The following is an 18,266-nucleotide window of genomic DNA, read 5'->3' on the forward strand; positions in this document are numbered from 1 at the left end:
GCTCAGACTGGAGTGCAGTGGCACGATCATAGCTCACTCCAGCCTTAACCTCCTGGGCTTACGCCATCCTCCTGCCTCAGCCTCCCCAGTAGCTGAGACTACAGGTGCATGACCACCACACTTGGCTAATTTTTAAATTTTTGTAGATACGCGGTGTCACTGTGTTGCCCAGGCTGGTCTCCAACTCCTGGCCTCAAGCAATCCTCCCACCTCAGCCTTCCAAAATGCTGGGATCACAGGTGTGAGCCATGGTGACTTGGCCTCATATTTTGAATAGGCCAAAACAAAACTCCGAAATCCCCTTACTCCTATCCCCACGACTCCACACAGCAGGTTTCTCTCGCTCTGTAGCAACCCACTTACCTCTCGGAAATCATCCCAGGCCTGTTCGGAGTGCACGCAGCCCCGTTAGCCTCCCTGTCTGCTCCTGCAACCAGCCCAGTTCTGCCTGAGAGGTTCCGCTATTCCCTCCGTCTGGAATACCCACCACTCTCTCCCACCCCGCGCTTGCATCCGGCAATACTGTATCAGCCTCAGGGCCTCTGCTGTCCTGCTTTCTGCTCTCAGAGCCTTTGTCAGTGGGCTGGAAGAGCAGTTGGGAAAATTCGGTGATAAATGCATAGCCCGGGGCTAGGACCATCAAGGGGACCCAGTATGTTGGCTCCAGAAAGAGGACTTGAAGCTTCGTTTGCATTGCACGTTATTTAATATTGAGGAAAATGTAATTAGCCCGTATCTAAGAATTGGGGTGACAGCGCTAAAGATTGAACCCACCCACCTCCCACTCCTCACCTCCAGCCATAAGCCACTTCCGGACAAGGCTAAAAATGCGTAAAACAATGCAACTACTCGCCACCTATCCCTGCCCAAGTTCCAGCCTCTGAGCCTCAAGCCCCACGCCCTCCTAAATATCCCCGCCCCCGCTGGGACCCCAAATTGCCTATAGCTCTGCAAGTCCGCCCTTCCCGGCAGCGGGACCGAAAGGGTTAAGCAGAGGCTCCCGGCTCGCTGAGTGACAGCATGGCCGGCGGCCGGGGAGAGCCGACCAATCAGGGAGGGCGTACGCGACCCACGTGCGTAAACGGCCTCGCTATTGGCCGGCGCCGCCAGAGGCCTGCCCCCACCGGAGCCCGAACCCACGTGCAGCTACTGCGCCTTCATTGATCTGCTTCGCGGTCCAGGTGGCGGCTGGGTGGGGCCTGGGCGGGACGGGGCGGGGACAAGGCGGGACGAGGCGGGGCACGATGGGTCAAATGGCCCCCGGTGGGGGAAGGAGGAGTTTCCTCTTGGCCTGAACTTGGCTGACCTCCGCCGCTTCCGCCCGGTGAGGGACGTGAGTTGCCAGGCGTGTTCCTGGGGGCTGGGGGGACTCCAGGATTCCCGGCCGGGGAAGGGGCTGCAGGGGCGTGGAGGGGCAGGACTGAGGCAAGGAAGAAGCTGGGTGCTGCAGCAGGGATGGAGGTGGAGAGAGGTCGTTTCTTCTGTCTGATGAATTCCGCCTAATGCACCTGGCTAACTCCTATTCATCCTTCAAAACCCCTTTCTAGTGATCTCCCTGCGCTTTAGGAAATTGTCTCAAAACTAAGGTTGAGCTTTGGCGACCTTCCCTGGGCTCCCCCGTCCCTGACTGCCCCCAGCAGGGAGTATATGTGCACTATCCACCCCAACCTCCTAGGGTGAGGCCTGGGAGGCAAGGCTCAGTTCTTTCTGGGTCCCCGCCCCCATGAATCTGGGCAGCTGGAGGCATTGATAAGTGAGGACAGGACCTAGGGAACGCATGGGAGAACCGCAGGATTGGGTCCCTGGAGACTTACCAAACTGGGCGGTGCGGGTGGGGTAACGGGTGGCTTCCCTCCCTGGCACTGCCTTATTTTCTGTCCCTCAAGACCTGCCGTCTCCTTGTTGTTTTAGACTCTGGCTAAAGTCTTGGAGGCTACTGCCTTGAAGATGACCTCTAGGGACCAGCCCAACCCCAAGGGCCCCCGGAAAAGCACTTCGGTGAGGAGGGCATGTGGTGGGATCAGCCCTCAAGGGAAACCCGGGCCCAAAGCGGTTCTGCCCCTTTCTCCACCTGTGACCTGGGCTGGCCCCGCCCAGGCCTCGCAGCTGAAGACAATACTGGTCGCTGCTACACTCAAGACAGGTGCCAAGGAGCCGTGTTTTTTTAAAAAATTAAGTGTAGGCTGGACACCGTGGCTCACAACTGTAATCTCAACATTTTGGGAGGCCGAGGCAGGAGGACCACTTGAGCCCAGGAGTTTGAAACCAGCCTGGACAATGTAGTGAGACCCTGTCTCTGTAAAAAATAAAACTAGAAGAATCAGCTGGGCCTAGTGACATGTGCCTGTAGTTGCAGCTACTCGGGAGGCTGAGGCAGAGGGTTGGTTTGAGCCCAAGGAGTTTGAGGCTGCAGTGAACTATGATGGTGCCACTGCATTCCATCCTTGGTGACAGTGAGATCCCATCTAAAAAAAAAATGTAGCATCTAATCACATATGTGATAAAAACACAGGAACACATCATGTATTCAGTTAATGTTTTACAAGCAATCCCCGCTCCCTGCACTTTGCGTCCCAGAGATGACCATTTGTAAATTTAGGCTCTCGGGGCTGAGCAGACTTTTTTTTTTGTAAAGGAGTCAGATGAGGGATATTTTGTTTTGAGACTTTATGATTTTATTATGTTTGAGACGGAGTCTCACACTCACCTCGGCTGGAGTGCAATGGCGCAATCTCAGCTCACTGCAACCTCTGCCTCCCGGGTTCAAGTGATTCTCCTGCCTCGCCTCCTGAGTAGCTGGGACTACAAGCACCTGCCACCATGACCACCAAATTTTTCTTGTATTTTTAGTAGAGACTGGGTTTCACCATGTTGGCCAGGCTGGTCTCGAGCTCCTGACCTCGTGATCTGCCTGCCTCAGCCTCCCAAAGTGCTGGGATTATAGGTGTGAGCCACCACACTTGGCCAAGAGACTTTATTTTATTGAGTCTTGTTCTTGTTGCCCAGGCTGGAGTGCAGTGGCGCGAACTCGGCTCACCACAACCTCCACCTCCCAGGTTCAAGTGATTCTCCTGCCTCAGCCTCCCGAGTAGCTGGGATTACAGGTGCGCACCACCACGCCCGGCTAATTTTTGTATTTTCAGTAGAGACAGGGTTTTGCTGAGTTGCCCAGGGTTGTCTCAAACTCCTGACCTCAGTTGATCTGCTCACCTCGGCCTCCCAAAGTGCTGGGATGACAGGCATGAGCCACCACGCCCGGCCTTTTATTTTTAAAAATATTTTGTGCTTCTATTTTCATCAGAAGAATGTGGTGAATATTTTAGACTTTAGGCCAAAGTGCAAAATGGAAGATGCTCTTTACTGAAATAAGAGAGGCCGGGCGCGGTGGTTCATGCCTGTCATTCCAGCACTTTAGGAGGCCGAGGCGGGTAGATCACGAGGTCAGAAGGTTGAGACCAGCCTGGCCAAGATGGTGAAACCCCATCTCTACTAAAAATACAAAAATAAGCCAGGTGTGTTGGCGGGGGCGGGCGGGGGGGGGGGCATGTAATCCCAGCTACTCGGGAGGCTGAGGCAGGAGAATCGCTTGAACCCGGGAGGCAGAGTTTGCAGTGAGCTGAGATTGTGCCACTGCAGTCCAGCCTGGGCGACAGAGCAAGACTCGGTTTCCAAAAAAAAGGCAAAAACTACAATTACTTTTGCACCAACCTACTACCTATGCCGTAGTTGAGGTGGAGGCCAGGGGTCTTGGGTGTTGGAGCATTGTAAGTTTTATGTAACCTCGCTTTGACCTTTCCAGCCTTGTCCTGGGATCTCAAACTCTGAGAGCTCTCCGACGCTGAATTATCAGGGCATTCTAAATCGGCTCAAGCAGTTCCCCAGGTGAGAGCAATTCCAGGGGCCGGAGGTCTCACGCTGGGAAGGAGCCCCACCTGGCCTCTCTCCCTGGGGTCCTAGTGAGTGGTCTAGAAGCTGCTGGCCCAAGAGCCAGGCTCAGGAACAGGAAGCCATGCAGATACCCAGCATGGAGAACCTGGCAATACCCATCCCAGCTTTTGATTAAACAAAATTACCAACAAATTTTAAAATTTTGATTTTCCTGTTCGACGTGGATTTGTTGGCATTCAATTTTATTGTTGAAAAATACTGCAACGGCTGGGCATGGTGGCTCGCACCTGTAATCCCAGCACTTTGGGAGGCGGGTGGATCGCTTGAGGTCAGGAGTTCAAGATCAGCCTGGCCAACGTGGTGAAACCGCGTCTCTACAAAAAATACAAAAATCAGCCAGGCTTGGTGGTGGGTGCCTGTAATCCCAACTACTCGGGAAACTGAGGCAGGAGAATCTCTTGAACCCAGGAGGCGGAGGGTTGCAGTGAGCCGGGATCACACCATTATACTCCAGCCTAAGGCTACAGAGCGAGACTCCGTCTTTAAAAAAAAAAAAAAAAATACTGCATGGGCTGGGTGCAGTGGCTTGCACCTGTAATCCCAGCACTTTGGGAGGCAGAGGCAGGAAGATCGCTTGAGCCCGGAGTTCAATACCAGCCTTGGCAACATAGCGAGACGCCATCTCTTAAAAAATAAAAAAAAAAATCTAGCTGAGTGTGGTGGTGCACACCTGTAGTCCCAGCTACTCAGGAGACTGAGGCAGGAGGATCATCGAGCCCAGGAATTGGAGGCTGCAGTGAGCCATGATTGTACCACTGCACCCTAGCCCGGGCAACAGGGTGAGATTCTATTTAAAAAAAAAAATTGAAGAAAGTGGCGGGGCACGTGGCTCACGCCTGTAATCCCAGCACTTTGGGAGGCCGAGGTGGGCGGATCACCTGGAGTCAGGAGTTTGAGACCAGCCTGGCCACCATGGTGAAACACTGTTTCTATTAAAAATACAAAAAAATAGCTGGGTGTGGGTGGCGGGTGTCTGTAATCCCAGCTACTCGGGAGGTCAAGGCAGGAGAATCTCTTGAACCCAGGAGGCGGAGGTTGCAGTGTCACTGCATTCCAGCCTGGGTGACAAGAGTGAGACTGTCTCAAAAAAAAAAAGAATATACTGCATTAAAATCCTACTGAACTTCTTGACACTGCCTTAAATTTGGCTTCGGGAGCCAGTGCCTTCCAGCTTCATCGAGACCCTCCCTAGGGGTTGAGGGCGGGGCTCACTCTGGGGACGGGGTCCTGAAGCCACAGGTCTTCCAGCCTGTCCTCCTTCCCCTTCAGGTTTTCTCCTCATTTTGCTGCGGAGTTGGAGAGCATTTACTACTCGGTGAGCCAGACCCAGGCAGCCCCAACCAAGGAGGGCCCCACTGGGACAAGCTGAGGCCGTGGTTTCCCGGCCCTGCCTCCTGAGTGCCCTAGAGAGGTTCTTTTCCGCTAAGCACTGTGCCTCACGCCTGTAATCCCAGCACTTTGGGAGGGCGAGGCAGGTGGATCGCCTGAGGTCAGGAGTTTTGAGACCAGCCTGGCCAACATAGTAGAGACCCTGTCTCTACTAAAAATACAAAAATTAGCCGGGCTTGGTGGCAGGTACCTGTGATCCCAGCTACTCGGGAGGCTGAGGCAGGAGAATCGCTTGAGCCCAGGAGGCAGAGGTTGCAGTGAACTGAGATCACACTGTACTGCAGCCCAGGTAACAGAGCAAGACTCTCTCTGAGGAAAAAAAAAAGTAGGGACCATACATCAGTGTAGTAAGAAAGTAAAAGAGAAAACAAGGTGAAAACAAAAATTTTTTAGGGTGGGGAGTGGGGGAGTAGGGACCAGAGAGGTAGAGCAGCTTGCCCAGGGTCACACAGCATTCACACCCCGACCACCTCCCGATGGGATCTCTGTTTTCCCTTTGCAGCTGCACAAGATCCAGCAGCATGTGGCAGAACATCACAAGCAGGTGGGTGACCAGGAGCTCAGGGGTGCGGCTGTCCCTCCATGAAAGGCATGAGAAAGCACAGAGGGGGGCCGGGCACAGTGGCTCAAACCTGTAATCCCAGCACTTTGGGAGGCCGAGGAGGGTGGATCGCTTGAGGTCAGGAGTTCGAGACCAGCCTGATCAACATGGTGAAACCCCGTCTCTACTAAAAATAAAAAAATTAGCCAGGCGTGGTGGCGGGCGCCTGTAGTCCCAGCTACTTGGGAGGCTGAGGCAGGAGAATTGCTTGAACCCGGGAGGCGGAGATTGCAGTGAGGCAAGATTGTGGAACTGCACTCCAGCCTGGGCGACAGCGAGACTCTGTCTCCAAAAAAAAAAAAAAACAAAAAAAAGGCGGTGGGGGGATGGTGAAGACAGAGGAGGAGGGGTAGGTCATGCAGAGCCTTGTGGGCCGTGGGAAGGACTTGGGCTTTGACCCCAAGGGAGGTGGGAGCCATGGAGGACTGCTGGCGGAGGAGGGACATGCCCTGACTTGGAAGCCCCCGTGATATTAGCGGAGGCCCCATATCTTGGGGAGCATCTCCTGTCCTGTCTCTGAGCTGCTTCCAAGAGAGGGTCAGTCCTGCTCCTTCCGCTCCCTGGGCCCCTGCGCAACCTAGATGACCCTTTGCCAGTCAGTTGCTTTGGACAGAGAGAGCCTGTGATGGGGCAGGCACCCGGCTGTGTTCCTCTGCGTGTCTGAGTGTTCAATGAGGGGCCATATGACATGGGAGTGAGGGGAGCTCTGCATGGGAGGGGGCGCCCGAGCTCCCATCTCCCAGCCCAGGGCGCCTGGCCCAAGCTGAAGTACGCCTTCCAGCCCTGCCTGTCCTCCCGCCACCTGGCCTTTTCTCCCAGGCGCTGGCAGGACTTTCCGCCTGTGCCAGATGTAACTGGCAGGGGCCCAGGGCCGTGTCTGCAACTTAGCAGGGCCTGGGAGGAGGGGGGCAGTGAAGGGAACAGGGTGAGGGGGGGCCAGGAAGCAACCAAAACATGGTTATTCATTCAGCAGATATTTATCCATCACCTCCTTGCCAAATACTGTTGTAGAAGCCAGGAAAATAGCAAAGAACGACGCAGAGCTTCCCACCCTTGGGGCGAGTGGAGCCTGGTAGATGGAGTGTTAGGGGATGAGGGCTGGGCAAGGTGGGGGATGGAAGAGAGCAGCCCCAAGGGGATTGAGGAGGCCAGGGTGGGAGAGGGTTGCAATTCAGGGTGGTTGGGGAAGGCATGCGAGAAGGTGACATCTGAGCGGAGGCTTAAAGGACATCAAAGAGGAAGTGTGGCTGTCTGGGATGGGAGGGATATTTCAGGCAGAGGGCACAGCCTGTGTGAAGGCCCTCAGGCAGGACGGTGCCTGTCGTGTTGGTCCTGAAGGCACTACGAGGAAGCCCACATGGCTGGAGCAGAGTGAGGGGAGGGGGCAGGGCAGGCCACGCATGGCCCTGCGAGCTTCAGGGAGGACTTGGGCTTTGAACCCTGAGGGAGGGAGGTGGGAGCCATGGAGGGCTTCGGACAGAGGGCAGGCCCTGGCTACTGCGGAGAGGACAGAGAAGAAGGAGGAGGGATGAGGGCAGAAGCCCGGGAACCAGTTAGGACAGTCCAGGTGTGGAATGCTGGTTGCTTAGTGATGAGAAGTAATTGAATAATTGTGGACGTGTTTTGGGAGGAACTTGACCGCAGCTGCTGAGCATCAGGATACGCAGGGGGTGAGGGCTCCAAGCAAAGGAGCCACTTCGGTTGCAGCCAGACCCAGGAGGGTCCCTGTCCAGCCGCCACTGCAGGGGGCCCCAGGATCCCTGGCAGCCCAGCCTGGCCTGTGGTCCTGGGCAGTCCGCTTCCCCCCACCCCTGCTTCCAGTTCCGGGCTTTCCCAGCCGCCTCGCTGTGCTTTCAAAATCCCCATCAGCACGGCCCCCTCCTCCGACAGCCCGCCTGCCACTCTCCCCCGGGAGGGCTGCTAGCAGGCAGAAGGGAGCCACACTTTTCATGCTGAGCGCATTAAAGTGCCGGTAAATTGCGCATTAACGAGGCGGGGTGAATTGGAGAGGGCTCCCCTGGGATTTGCTGCTGCTGGGCGGGCTCAGCTGGGAAATCCATCACCGGCTGCCCCAGGAGGCAGCAGCCTGGAGTCCCCCCCGCGGGGCTCCGATGGAGGGTCTCCCCTCCCGGCCCCTCCCTCCGCCGTCCTGCTAAGGAAACAGACAGGTAGCCTTTTTGTAGAAAAAAACTTAGAGATAGGATCACTCGCCTTGCTTTCTTTTTTTGTTGTTTTGACGGATCATGCTCCGTCTCCCAGGCTGGAGTGCAGTGGCAGGATCTCAGCTCACTGCAACCTCCACCTCTTGGGTTCAAGTGATTCTCCTGCCTCAGCCTCCCAAGTAGCTGGGATTACAGGTGTGTGTCACCATGCCTGGCTAACTTTTATGTTTTCAGTAGAGACAGGGTTTTGCCACGTTGGCCAGGCTGGTCTCGAACTTCTGACCTCAGGTGATCCACCCGCCTCAGCCTCTCAAAGTGCTGGGATTACAGGTGTGAGCCATCGCACCTGGCCAATTTCTTTATACTTTGAACATGACTACTAGACATTCCATATGCATGACTATATTTATGTATTATTCCAATTCTACTTGTACTGAATGGTATTGATCAAGATTTTATTCTGTTTACTGAGAAACTACATTTAAATTCGGGATTGACAGTGGTCAGATGGCTTGATTTTTGTTGTTGTTTGTTCGTTTTAAATAAAACACCAGACTGGGTGATGTGGCTCACGCCTGTAACCCCAGCACTTTGGGAGGCTGAGGTGGGCAGATCACCTGAGGTCAGGAGTTCGAGACCAGCCTGGCCAACATGGAGAAACCCCATTTCTACTAAAAATACAAAATTAGCTGGGCATGGTGGCGGGTGGCTGTAATCCCAGCTACTTGGGAGCCTGAGGCAGGAGAATTGCTTTAACCCAGGAGGCAGAGGTTACAGTGAGCAGAGATGGTGCCATTGCACTCCAGCCTGGGCGACAGAGCAAGACTGTCTCAAAAGAGAAAAAAAAAATTACCACTGACTTGTTTCTATCAATTCCCCCCAGCAGGTAACCCTCAGTTTCTTAGTATCTTTCCAAAGTTTAAGCAAATTAAAACGTCTTCCTCACCTAGGGAGACATAGGTATGCTGTTTTGCTGCTTGAAGCCTTTTTTTTTTTTTTTTTTTTGAGACAAGTCTCGCTCTGTCACCCAGGCTGGAGTGCGGTGGCAGCATCTCGCATCTTGGCTCACTGCAAGCTCCGCCTCCTGGGTTCAAGCCATTCTCCTGCCTCAGCCTCCCGAGTAGCTGGGACTACAGGCGCCTGCCACCATGCCCAGCTAATTTTTTTTTTTTTTTGTATTTTTAGTAGAGATGGAGTTTCACCATGTTAGCCAGGATGGTCTCAATCTCCTGACCTCATGATCCGCCCGCCTCGGCCTCCCAGAGTGCTGGGATTACAGGCATGAGCCGCCGCGCCTGGCCTGCTTGAAGTCATTTGAAGCAAAGGGTGGTGGTGGTCAGGTTTTCTTTTTGAAATATCCCAAAAAGAGTAGCTGGGGCCAGGTGTGGTGGCTCACACCTGTAATCCCAGCACTTTGGGAGGCCAAGGCAGGAGAATCATCTTAGGTCAAGAGTTCAAGACCAGCCTGGCCAACATGGTAAAACCCTGTCTCCACCAAAAATACAAAAATCAGTCGGTGTAGTGGCACACACCTGTAATCCTAGCTACTTGGGAGGCTGAGGCAGGAGAATCGCTTGAACCCAGGAGGCGGAGGTTGCAGTGAGCCGAGATCACATCACTGCACTCCTGCCTGGGCCACAGAGTGAGACTGTCTCAAAAAAAAAAAAAAAAAAAAAATGATATATGCCAGGTGCGATAGGCCGGATGCGGTGGCTTACACCTGTTATCCCAGCACTTTGGGAGGCACAGGTGGGAGGATAGCTTGAGGCCAGGAGTTCAAGACCAGCCTGGCCAACATAATGAGACTCCCATTTCTACAAAAAATGTATTTAAATTAGCTGAGCGTGGTGGTGCACACCTGTAACCCCAGCTACTCAGGAGGATGAGATGGGAGGATCACTTGAGCCTGGGAGGTTGAGGGTGCAGTGAGCTGTAATCGCACCACTGTACTCCAGCCTGGGTGTCAGAGTGAGATCTTATCTGCAAAAAAGTAGATGAAGGCTAGGGGTGGTGGCTTATGCCTATAATCCCAGCACTTTGGGAGGCTGAGGTAGGCAGATCACCTGAGGTCAGGAGTTGGAGACCAGCCTGGCCAACATGGTGAAACCCCATCTTTACTAAAAATACAAAAATTAGCTGGGTGTGGTGGTGGGCACCTGTAGTCCCAGCTACTCAGGAGGCTGAGGCAGGAGAACCACTTGAACCTGGGAGGCGGAGGTTGCAGTGAGCCGAGATTGCGCCACTGCACTCCAGCCTGGGTGACAGAGTGAGACTCTGTCTCAAAAAAACAAGTAGATTGATATACCTTCTCCTACAGGTGGGGATAATCATGCTGTAGGATTGCAAACCCTTAACTGCAACAACATTTAACTGTTTTGCTGCCAACCTCCCTCTAGATAGGAAACTTCTTACAGATTGTGGAGAGCTGCAGCCAACTCCAGGGTTTCCAGTCTGAGGAGGTGAGTTTCTGGGTCTTCAGGGAGGGGAGGGGACAGGCTTGGGGGAAGGCTCATCCTCAAAGCTCTCACTGCCTTGTTCCTGCCGGGCCAGGTCTCACCTGCTGAACCAGCCAGCCCTGGGACGCCCCAGCAGGTGGAGGACAAGACCCTGCAGGAGTCGAGCTTTGAGGACATCAGGGCCACCAGGTCCTCCGACTGGCTCCGGCGGCCTTTGGGGGAGGACAGTCAGCCAGAGACCCAGCTGTTCTGGGACAAGGAGCCTTGGTTTTGGCACGACACTCTGACCGAGCAACTCTGGCGGATTTTTGCCGGCGTCCGTGATGAGAAGGCAAAGCCCAGAGACAGACGTGAGCGTCCCCGAGGGTGAGGGGGAAGGGGCGGCCACAGGCTGCGTCTCAGGGGTTGTGCAGTGAACCCTGCTGTTCTCTCTCTGTCCCCCTCCTCCTCTCCGTTGTCATGGTGACAGAGCAGGCACCAGGCCTGGTGAGTAAACAACCTCAGCTCTACCCAGAGGGGTGGGCTTCCGGGCAGGCGGTTGGGCTCCCCCAGGTCAGGGCACTGGGGTTCCTGTGGGATTTGTCTTCCTTCCATCCTGCCCCTCGGGTCCCCCGGCGGGGACTTGGGTGATCCAGGAGGCTATACTGGAGTAGCCCGGGACCCACAGCCGAGGGCTTCCAGGACCCTATACCCTGACTCTCTCTCTGCAACTCTGCCTGGACCCGCAGACGGGACCCCAGGCAGCTGACAAGCCCTGTGCACGCTGCCCAGGAATCCCTGAGGTCTTCTGGTCCTGACAGGCAGGTCAGCAGGCCTGATGAGGCTTTTCCATTTTCCAGGGGCAGGAAAGCAAGGCACCAGGATCCTGTGACCCAGGAACAGACCCATGTCCCGAAGATGCCTCCAGTAATCCCAGCGGGCAGGGGCTGACCAACTCCAGGCGGGATGGGGTGGGGGCATCCTGTGCTGAGGAGCCAATGCAAGCCGCTTACTCCCTCTTGTCTCCCCACTAGCTCCCAGGCCACCTGAGGCCTCCTCCAGCCCCCCTGAGGGTTCCCAAGACAGGAACACAACTTGGGGTGTGGTCCAGGTGAGACCCAGGCCCGAGCTGGTAGCCCAGCGTGAAGGCTGCCCAGGGTGGGGTAGAGGAGGTGGGCACAGATGTGCGGGGAGGCTGGGGGCAGCTATGATCTCCCCCGCCTGCAGGAGCCTCCTGGAAGAGCCTCTCGGTTTCTACAGTCCATGTAAGTGTCTGCACTGTTTGCTTTTGGGCGGGGTGAGTGGCAGCGGGAATTCCTTCCTGTCTATACCTCTGTTCCCGACACATAGAGGGGAACAGAGGTGTAAGACTTTCTTCCCCTTTTCCCATCACTACTCTGCCATCCTCTCCAACAGCAGCTGCAGAGGCTGGGTAGAAAAGTGCAGTGTTAGGTCGGGCGCGGTGGCTCACGCCTGTAATCCCAGCACTTTGGGAGGCCGAGGCGGGCGGATCACGAGGTCAGGAGATTGAGAACACCCTGGCTAACACGGTGAAACCCTGTCTCTACTAAAAATACAAAAAAAATTAGCCGGGCGTGGTGGTGGGTGCCTGTAGTCCCAGCTACTCGGGAGGCTGAGGCAGGAGAATGGCGTGAACCCGGGAGGTGGAGGTTGCAGTGAGTTGAGATCGTGCCACTGCACTCCAGCCTGGGGGACAGCGAGACTCCATCTCAAAAAAAAAGTGCAGTGTTAGGCTCACAGGATTGCCGCCCCAACACTGGGCTCAAGGCATTTGGGGAAGACATTTTCATAGAAGGGGATGGGGTGTAGCTGTGTTAGAACTGGATGCAGATTGTCCCAACCTTGTGGAGTGATGCTGGGAGAACCCAGGTGGGGCAAAGAAGGCTTTTCTGGGGAAGGGGCATAATAGCTAGGACCATAAAGGATGAATAGGAGTTCTTCCTCCTGGGGCAAAGCAGTCTAGGAAGAAGGCAGAAGAATATGGAGGGCTGTGGCAAAAGGACAATACTTGAAGGAATGTGAGCAGGACATTGAGGGGAGTCTAGAGGGTAAAACAAGGCCTGAGAGGGGGACCCCAAAATCTGAAAAAGAAGCCCCTCTAGGCCTTGATGTGTGGCTCCCACTGGGCAAAGGGGCTCACAAGCAGGTCAGTTACCCCAAGGCCTCCCCTCCCAAGATCCTGGGACCCTGAGGACTTTGAAGATGCATGGAAGAGGCCAGATGCCTTGCCCGGGCAGTCAAAGAGACTCGCCGTCCCGTGCAAACTGGAGAAGATGCGGATCTTGGCACACGGGGAGCTCGTGCTTGCCACGGCCATCAGCAGCTTCACGCGGCACGTGTTCACCTGTGGCAGAAGAGGCATCAAGGTGTGGAGCCTGACTGGACAGGTGGCTGAGGACAGGTTCCCTGAGAGCCACCTGCCTATACAGGTGAGGACGGCCTTGGTTTCCAGGAGTGCAGGGCTTCTGGGAACAGGGAGTTTGAGGTTTGAGTCTGAGAGAGCCCTGATGGTGGAGAGACGGCTTCCAGGGAAAAGGGGCATAATAGCTAGGAACCTAAAGGATGAATAGGAGTTCGCTCTCACGAGGCAAAGCAGTCCAGGCAGAATGCCACAGGGGGCAACAGCTCACAGTGACTCTGCCCATCCCAGACCCCTGGGGCCTTCCTGCGCACCTGCCTGCTGTCCTCAAACAGCAGGAGCCTGCTCACCGGTGGCTACAACCTGGCTAGCGTGAGCGTGTGGGACCTGGCGGCGCCCTCCCTGCATGTGAAGGAGCAGTTGCCCTGTGCAGGTCTCAACTGCCAGGCCCTGGATGCCAACCTGGATGCCAACCTGGTCTTTGCCAGCTTCACCAACGGTGTGGTCAGGATCTGGGACCTGCGGGATCAGAGTGTGGTCAGGTGCGTTTTGGGGGTGGGAAGGGGAAGCATCCTGTGCCAGCCTCCTGTGGCCACCTCTGCCCGCCTTCCTGCCACCTCCTGAACCTGGGATATAGCACTCTCCCAGCCAAAACCCCTTGCCCCCTTGAACTTGGATTTGAGAAAGTTAGAGGTGTGGACTTGAATCTTGGCTGGATGCGTTCCTTGCAGCCCAGGGCATTTTACTTTTTGTCTGCCTCAGTTTCCCCACCTGGACACAGGATGTGACAGCCCCAAACTCAAAGGCTTGTTAGAAGGGCAAATTTGTTGTAAAAATATAAAACAGCAGGCCAGGCCTGGTGCCTCAAACGTGTAAACCCAGCACTTTGGGAGGTCAAGACGGGGCAAATGCTTGAGCCCAGGAATTCGAGATTAACCTGGGTAATGAATAAAACAATTTATTCTATTTTTATTAAATAGAATAAATTTTATTTAATAAAAATAGAATAAATTTTATTTAATAAAAATTAAATAGAATTTTTATATATTCTATTTAAAAATATGTATATATAAATTGGCCAGGCACAGTGGCTCACACCTGTACTCCCAGCGGTTAGGGAGGCCGAGGCAGGCAGATCCACGAGGTCAGGAGATCAAGACCATTCTAGATGACACGGTGAAACCCTGTCTCTACTAAAAATACAAAAAAATTAGCCAGGCATGGTGGTGGGTACCTGTAATCCCAGCTACTCGGGAGGCTGAGGCAGGAGAATCCCTTGAACCCGGGAGGTGGAGCTTGCGGTGAGCTGAGATCTGTGCCACTGCGTTCCCAGCCTGGGCGACAGAGCAAGACTCCGTCTCAAAAAAGAAAAAAAAATACATACATATATAAATAAATAAATATATATACATAAATATAAATATATAAATATATACATATATAATATATACATAAATATATAAATATATATACACATAAATATATATATAAATATATACATAAATATACATATATAAAAAACAGTCTGGGGTGCGGTGGCTCACACCTGTAATCCCAGCACTTTGGGAGGCCGAGGTGGGTGGATCACTTGAGGCCAGGAGCTCAAGACCAGCCTGGCCAACATGGCGAAACCCCCTCTCTACTAAAAAATATGAAAATTAGCCGGCGTGGTGGCACATGCCTGTAATCCCAGCTACCCCGGAGGCTGAGGCAGGAGAATCGCTTGAGAAGCGGAGTTTGCGGTGAGCCAAGATGGTGCCACTGCACTCCAGCCTGGGTCACAGAGTGAGACTCTGACTCAAAAAAAAATTTTACATACATACATACATACATATATATATATATACACACACATATATTAAATATATGTAAATAGGCTGGGCATGGTGGCTCATGCCTGTAATCCCAGCACTTTGGGAAGCCAAGGCGGGCAGATCACCTGAGGTCGGGAGTTTGAGACCAGGCTAACATGGAGATACCCCATCTCTACTAAATATACAAAATTAGTCAGGCGTGGTGGCCCATGCCTGTAATCCCAGCTACTCGGGAGGCTGAGGCAGGAGAATCACTTGAACCCAAGAGGCAGAGGTTGCAGTGAGCTGAGATCATGCTGCTGCACTCCAGCCTGGGCAACAAAACGAGACTCCATCTCAAAAAAAAAAAATATGTATACACACACACACACACACACACACATATATATAATATATGTATATATAACATATAAAATACCTATCAGCATATGTTTGCAGGAAGCAATGGCTGACGTAAAATGCAGCACACCACCCGCCCAGCACTATTCCCCTTCCCTGCTTGAAGGGATTCCTGTAGACCCGCCTCAGAGCTCGGGTGGACTCAGGGTGGAAGAGGCAAGGGGAGGCCTGGGTGAGGCCAAGGGGAGGCCCAGGTGGACGGAGAAGGGAGGCTGAGGGCTGGGAGGGGCCGGCACTAGATCCTGTGTCTGTTTTCTGCCAACTTTGACACTCTGTGCAGGCAGAGATTTTTGGGTGGTGGCACTGTCCCTTTCATGCCCAAATGTAGTGACTGGTGTTTCCGGGGGCCCAAACCTCAGAGTCTTGACCTGACTGCCTCCCGATGTCCCTTCTGGCCAGGGACCTCAAGGGTTATCCTGATGGAGTCAAGAGTATCGTGGTCAAGGGCTACAACATCTGGACTGGGGGTCGGGATGCCTGTCTGCGGTGCTGGGACCAGAGGACCGTCATGAAGCCTCTGGAGTACCAATTCAAGTCTCAGGTGCGGAGGCCAGGATGGGGTCTGCTTGGCCAGGCATCCTCTGGTCCTCAGATTAAAAAATGAGGTTGAGGCCGGGCTCCACGGCTCACGCCTATAATCCTAGCACTTTGGGAGGCCAAGGTGGGTGGATCACCTGAGGTCAGGAGTTTGAGACCAGCGTGGCCAACAGAGTGAAACCCCATCTCTATTAAAAATACAAAAATCAGAGCTGGGCGCAGAGGCTCACACCTGTAATCCCAGCACTTTTGGAGGCCGAGGAGGGCAAATCACCTGAGGTCGGGAGTTCAAGACGAGCCTGACCAACATGGTGAAACCCCGTCTCTACTAAAAATACAAAATTGGCCAGGCATGGTGGCGCATGCCTATAGTCCCAGCTACTCAAGAGGCTGAGGCGGGAGAATCGCTTAAACCCCAGGAGGCGGAGGTTGTCGTAAGCCAAGATCGTACCATTGTACTCCAGCCTGGCAACAGAGCGAGACTCCGTCTCAAACACTCATGCTGTATCAGGTGCAAAGTAGGGAAGACTCTCCATTTTACATACCAACGAACCGAGGCACAGATACGAAGTTGCTTGTCCCAGGGCTGCACAGCTAGGAAGGGGTCAGTCACCAGGCCTCCAGGATAGGTCCCCAGGCTCCTGCCTGCTTCCTGGGCCAGGCTGGGACCTAACCAGGTTCCTCCCTCCCCACTGCCCATTACCCAGATAATGAGCCTGTCCCACAGCCCCCAGGAGGACTGGGTGCTGCTGGGCATGGCCAATGGCCAGCAGTGGCTGCAAAGCTCCAGCGGGAGCCAGCGGTACATGGTGGGGCAAAAAGACAGCGTCATCCTGAGCGTCAAGTTCTCCCCCTTCGGTAAGCGCCTGGCGGAAGGTGGGGGGACTCCCCTGCAGCCCCCAGCCTCCCACAAGACTCCACCTAATGCCAGCTCCCCACCCAACCCTCTAGGACACCTCAGAACCCTTCTGTAGCAGAAACCAATTTTGGGGATGCTCTTATAGTGGAATGAGGGAGGGAAGGGGGTGGGTGCCTGGGTCCTTCCTCCCCACCCGCCCCACCGGCGCGGTCCGCCTCCGCCCTTCCCCCTTCAGCCGCTGGTGTCCCCATGAGCCCGGGGAGGCTGAGGCCACAGTGAACTGTGATCATACCACTGACTGTAGTCCAGCCTGGGTGACAGAGTGAGACCCTGTCTCAAAAAAAAAAAAAAAAAAAAAAAGTGGGTGGGGAGGATGAACTCTGGGAAGGAAAAAGGTAGTGGTTCTAAGTCTCGCTGATGCTCCATTTCTCCCAGGCCAGTGGTGGGCAAGCGTTGGAATGGACGACTTCCTTGGCGTCTACAGCATGCCGGCGGGGACAAAAGTGTTCGAGGTACTGCGGTGGGCTGGGGGCGGGACCCGGGGGTGGCCCCAAAGGGACCAGCCTGGGCAACACAACAAGACCCTGTCTCCACAAAAAACTTAAAAAGTAGCCAGGTGTGGTGGCTCACGGCTTTAATCCCAGCATTTTGGGAGGCTTGAGGCAGGAAGATCTCTTAAGCGTAGGAGTTCGAGACCAGCCTGGCCAACATAGTGAGACCCTATCTCTACAAAAAATAATTAGCTGAGCCAGGCGCGGTGGCTCACGCCTGTAATCCCAGCACTTTGGGAGGCTGAGACGGGCAGATCACGAGGTCAGGAGATCAAGACCATCCTGGCTAACACGGTGAATCCCTGTCTCTACTAAAAATACAAAAAATTAGCCGGGCGTGGTGGTGGGCACCTGTAGTCCCAGCTACTTGGGAGGCTGAGGCAGGAGAATGGCGTGAGCCAGGGAGGCAGAGCCTGTAGTGAGCCGAGATCGCGTCACTGCACTCCAGCCTGGGCGACAGAGACTCCATCTCAAAAAAAAAAAATAATAATAATTAAAAGCACTTTTAAAATTAAAAATAATAATTAGCTGAGTGTGGTGGTGCACACCTGTGGTCCCAGCTACTTGGGAGGCTGAGGCAGGAAGACTGTGTGAGTCCAGGAGGTCGAGGCTGCAGCAAGCTGAGATTGCACCACTGCACTCCAGCCTGGGCAACAGAGCAAGACCCTGTCTTTCTTTGAAAAGATGATGCTTCATGCTTGAGCTGACGGGTGGAGACCAGGGGTGTGTGAGCCCTACCCCAGCTCACTGCCCCCTGCCCCCGCTCCAGGTGCCCGAGACGTCCCCAGTCACGTGCTGTGACGTCTCTTCCAACAACCGCCTCGTTGTCACAGGCTCCGGGGAGCACGCCTCCGTGTACCAGATCACCTACTGAGGGGCCTCGCTGCTGTCATCCCACTCCGGCTCCTGTTTTCATCCCCCCTTTATTCCCCGCCCCCAACCAGGGGGGTCATGGTGGAGGGAAGCGGGAAGGCTCTTATATGGCATCGCACGATCTAGTCTGTGGTGTAGACTGGTCGCCATCACATGTAATAAAGCACCCGGGAAAGGCAGAGAGCGGACGCGTCCTGTCCTCTGAAGGGAAAGGGGCCTTCCCATCCTGTTCCTGCTCAACTTGTGGAAATCTGGAAGGACTTCGTCCAGCCTGGTGGCTCTAAGCCTTTTTTTTTTTTTTTTTTTGAGGCAGGGTCT

The 18,266-nt window shown here is 54.3% G+C and overlaps 1 protein-coding gene across 1 annotated transcript; it reads left to right on the top strand.

Annotated features, from left to right (window-relative positions):
- The first annotated feature begins 1,242 nt into the window (after nt 1–1,242).
- Nucleotides 1,243–18,127, top strand: TLE6 (TLE family member 6, subcortical maternal complex member). Its single transcript, XM_019015924.3, has 17 exons — nt 1,243–1,324; nt 1,912–1,998; nt 3,800–3,882; nt 5,218–5,263; nt 5,840–5,881; nt 10,497–10,559; nt 10,651–10,906; nt 11,026–11,042; nt 11,396–11,462; nt 11,570–11,646; nt 11,763–11,800; nt 12,733–12,985; nt 13,207–13,457; nt 15,528–15,669; nt 16,373–16,523; nt 16,960–17,036; nt 17,845–18,127. Exons 2-17 carry the CDS (start codon nt 1,948–1,950, stop codon nt 17,947–17,949), a joined length of 1,719 nt encoding a protein of 572 aa, XP_018871469.1. The 5' UTR covers nt 1,243–1,324; nt 1,912–1,947; the 3' UTR covers nt 17,950–18,127.
- The last annotated feature ends 139 nt before the right edge of the window (nt 18,128–18,266 follow it).

The sequence above is a fragment of the Gorilla gorilla genome, chromosome 20 (assembly GCF_029281585.2).
Source record: "Gorilla gorilla gorilla isolate KB3781 chromosome 20, NHGRI_mGorGor1-v2.1_pri, whole genome shotgun sequence".
NCBI classification, from domain to species: domain Eukaryota; kingdom Metazoa; phylum Chordata; class Mammalia; order Primates; family Hominidae; genus Gorilla; species Gorilla gorilla.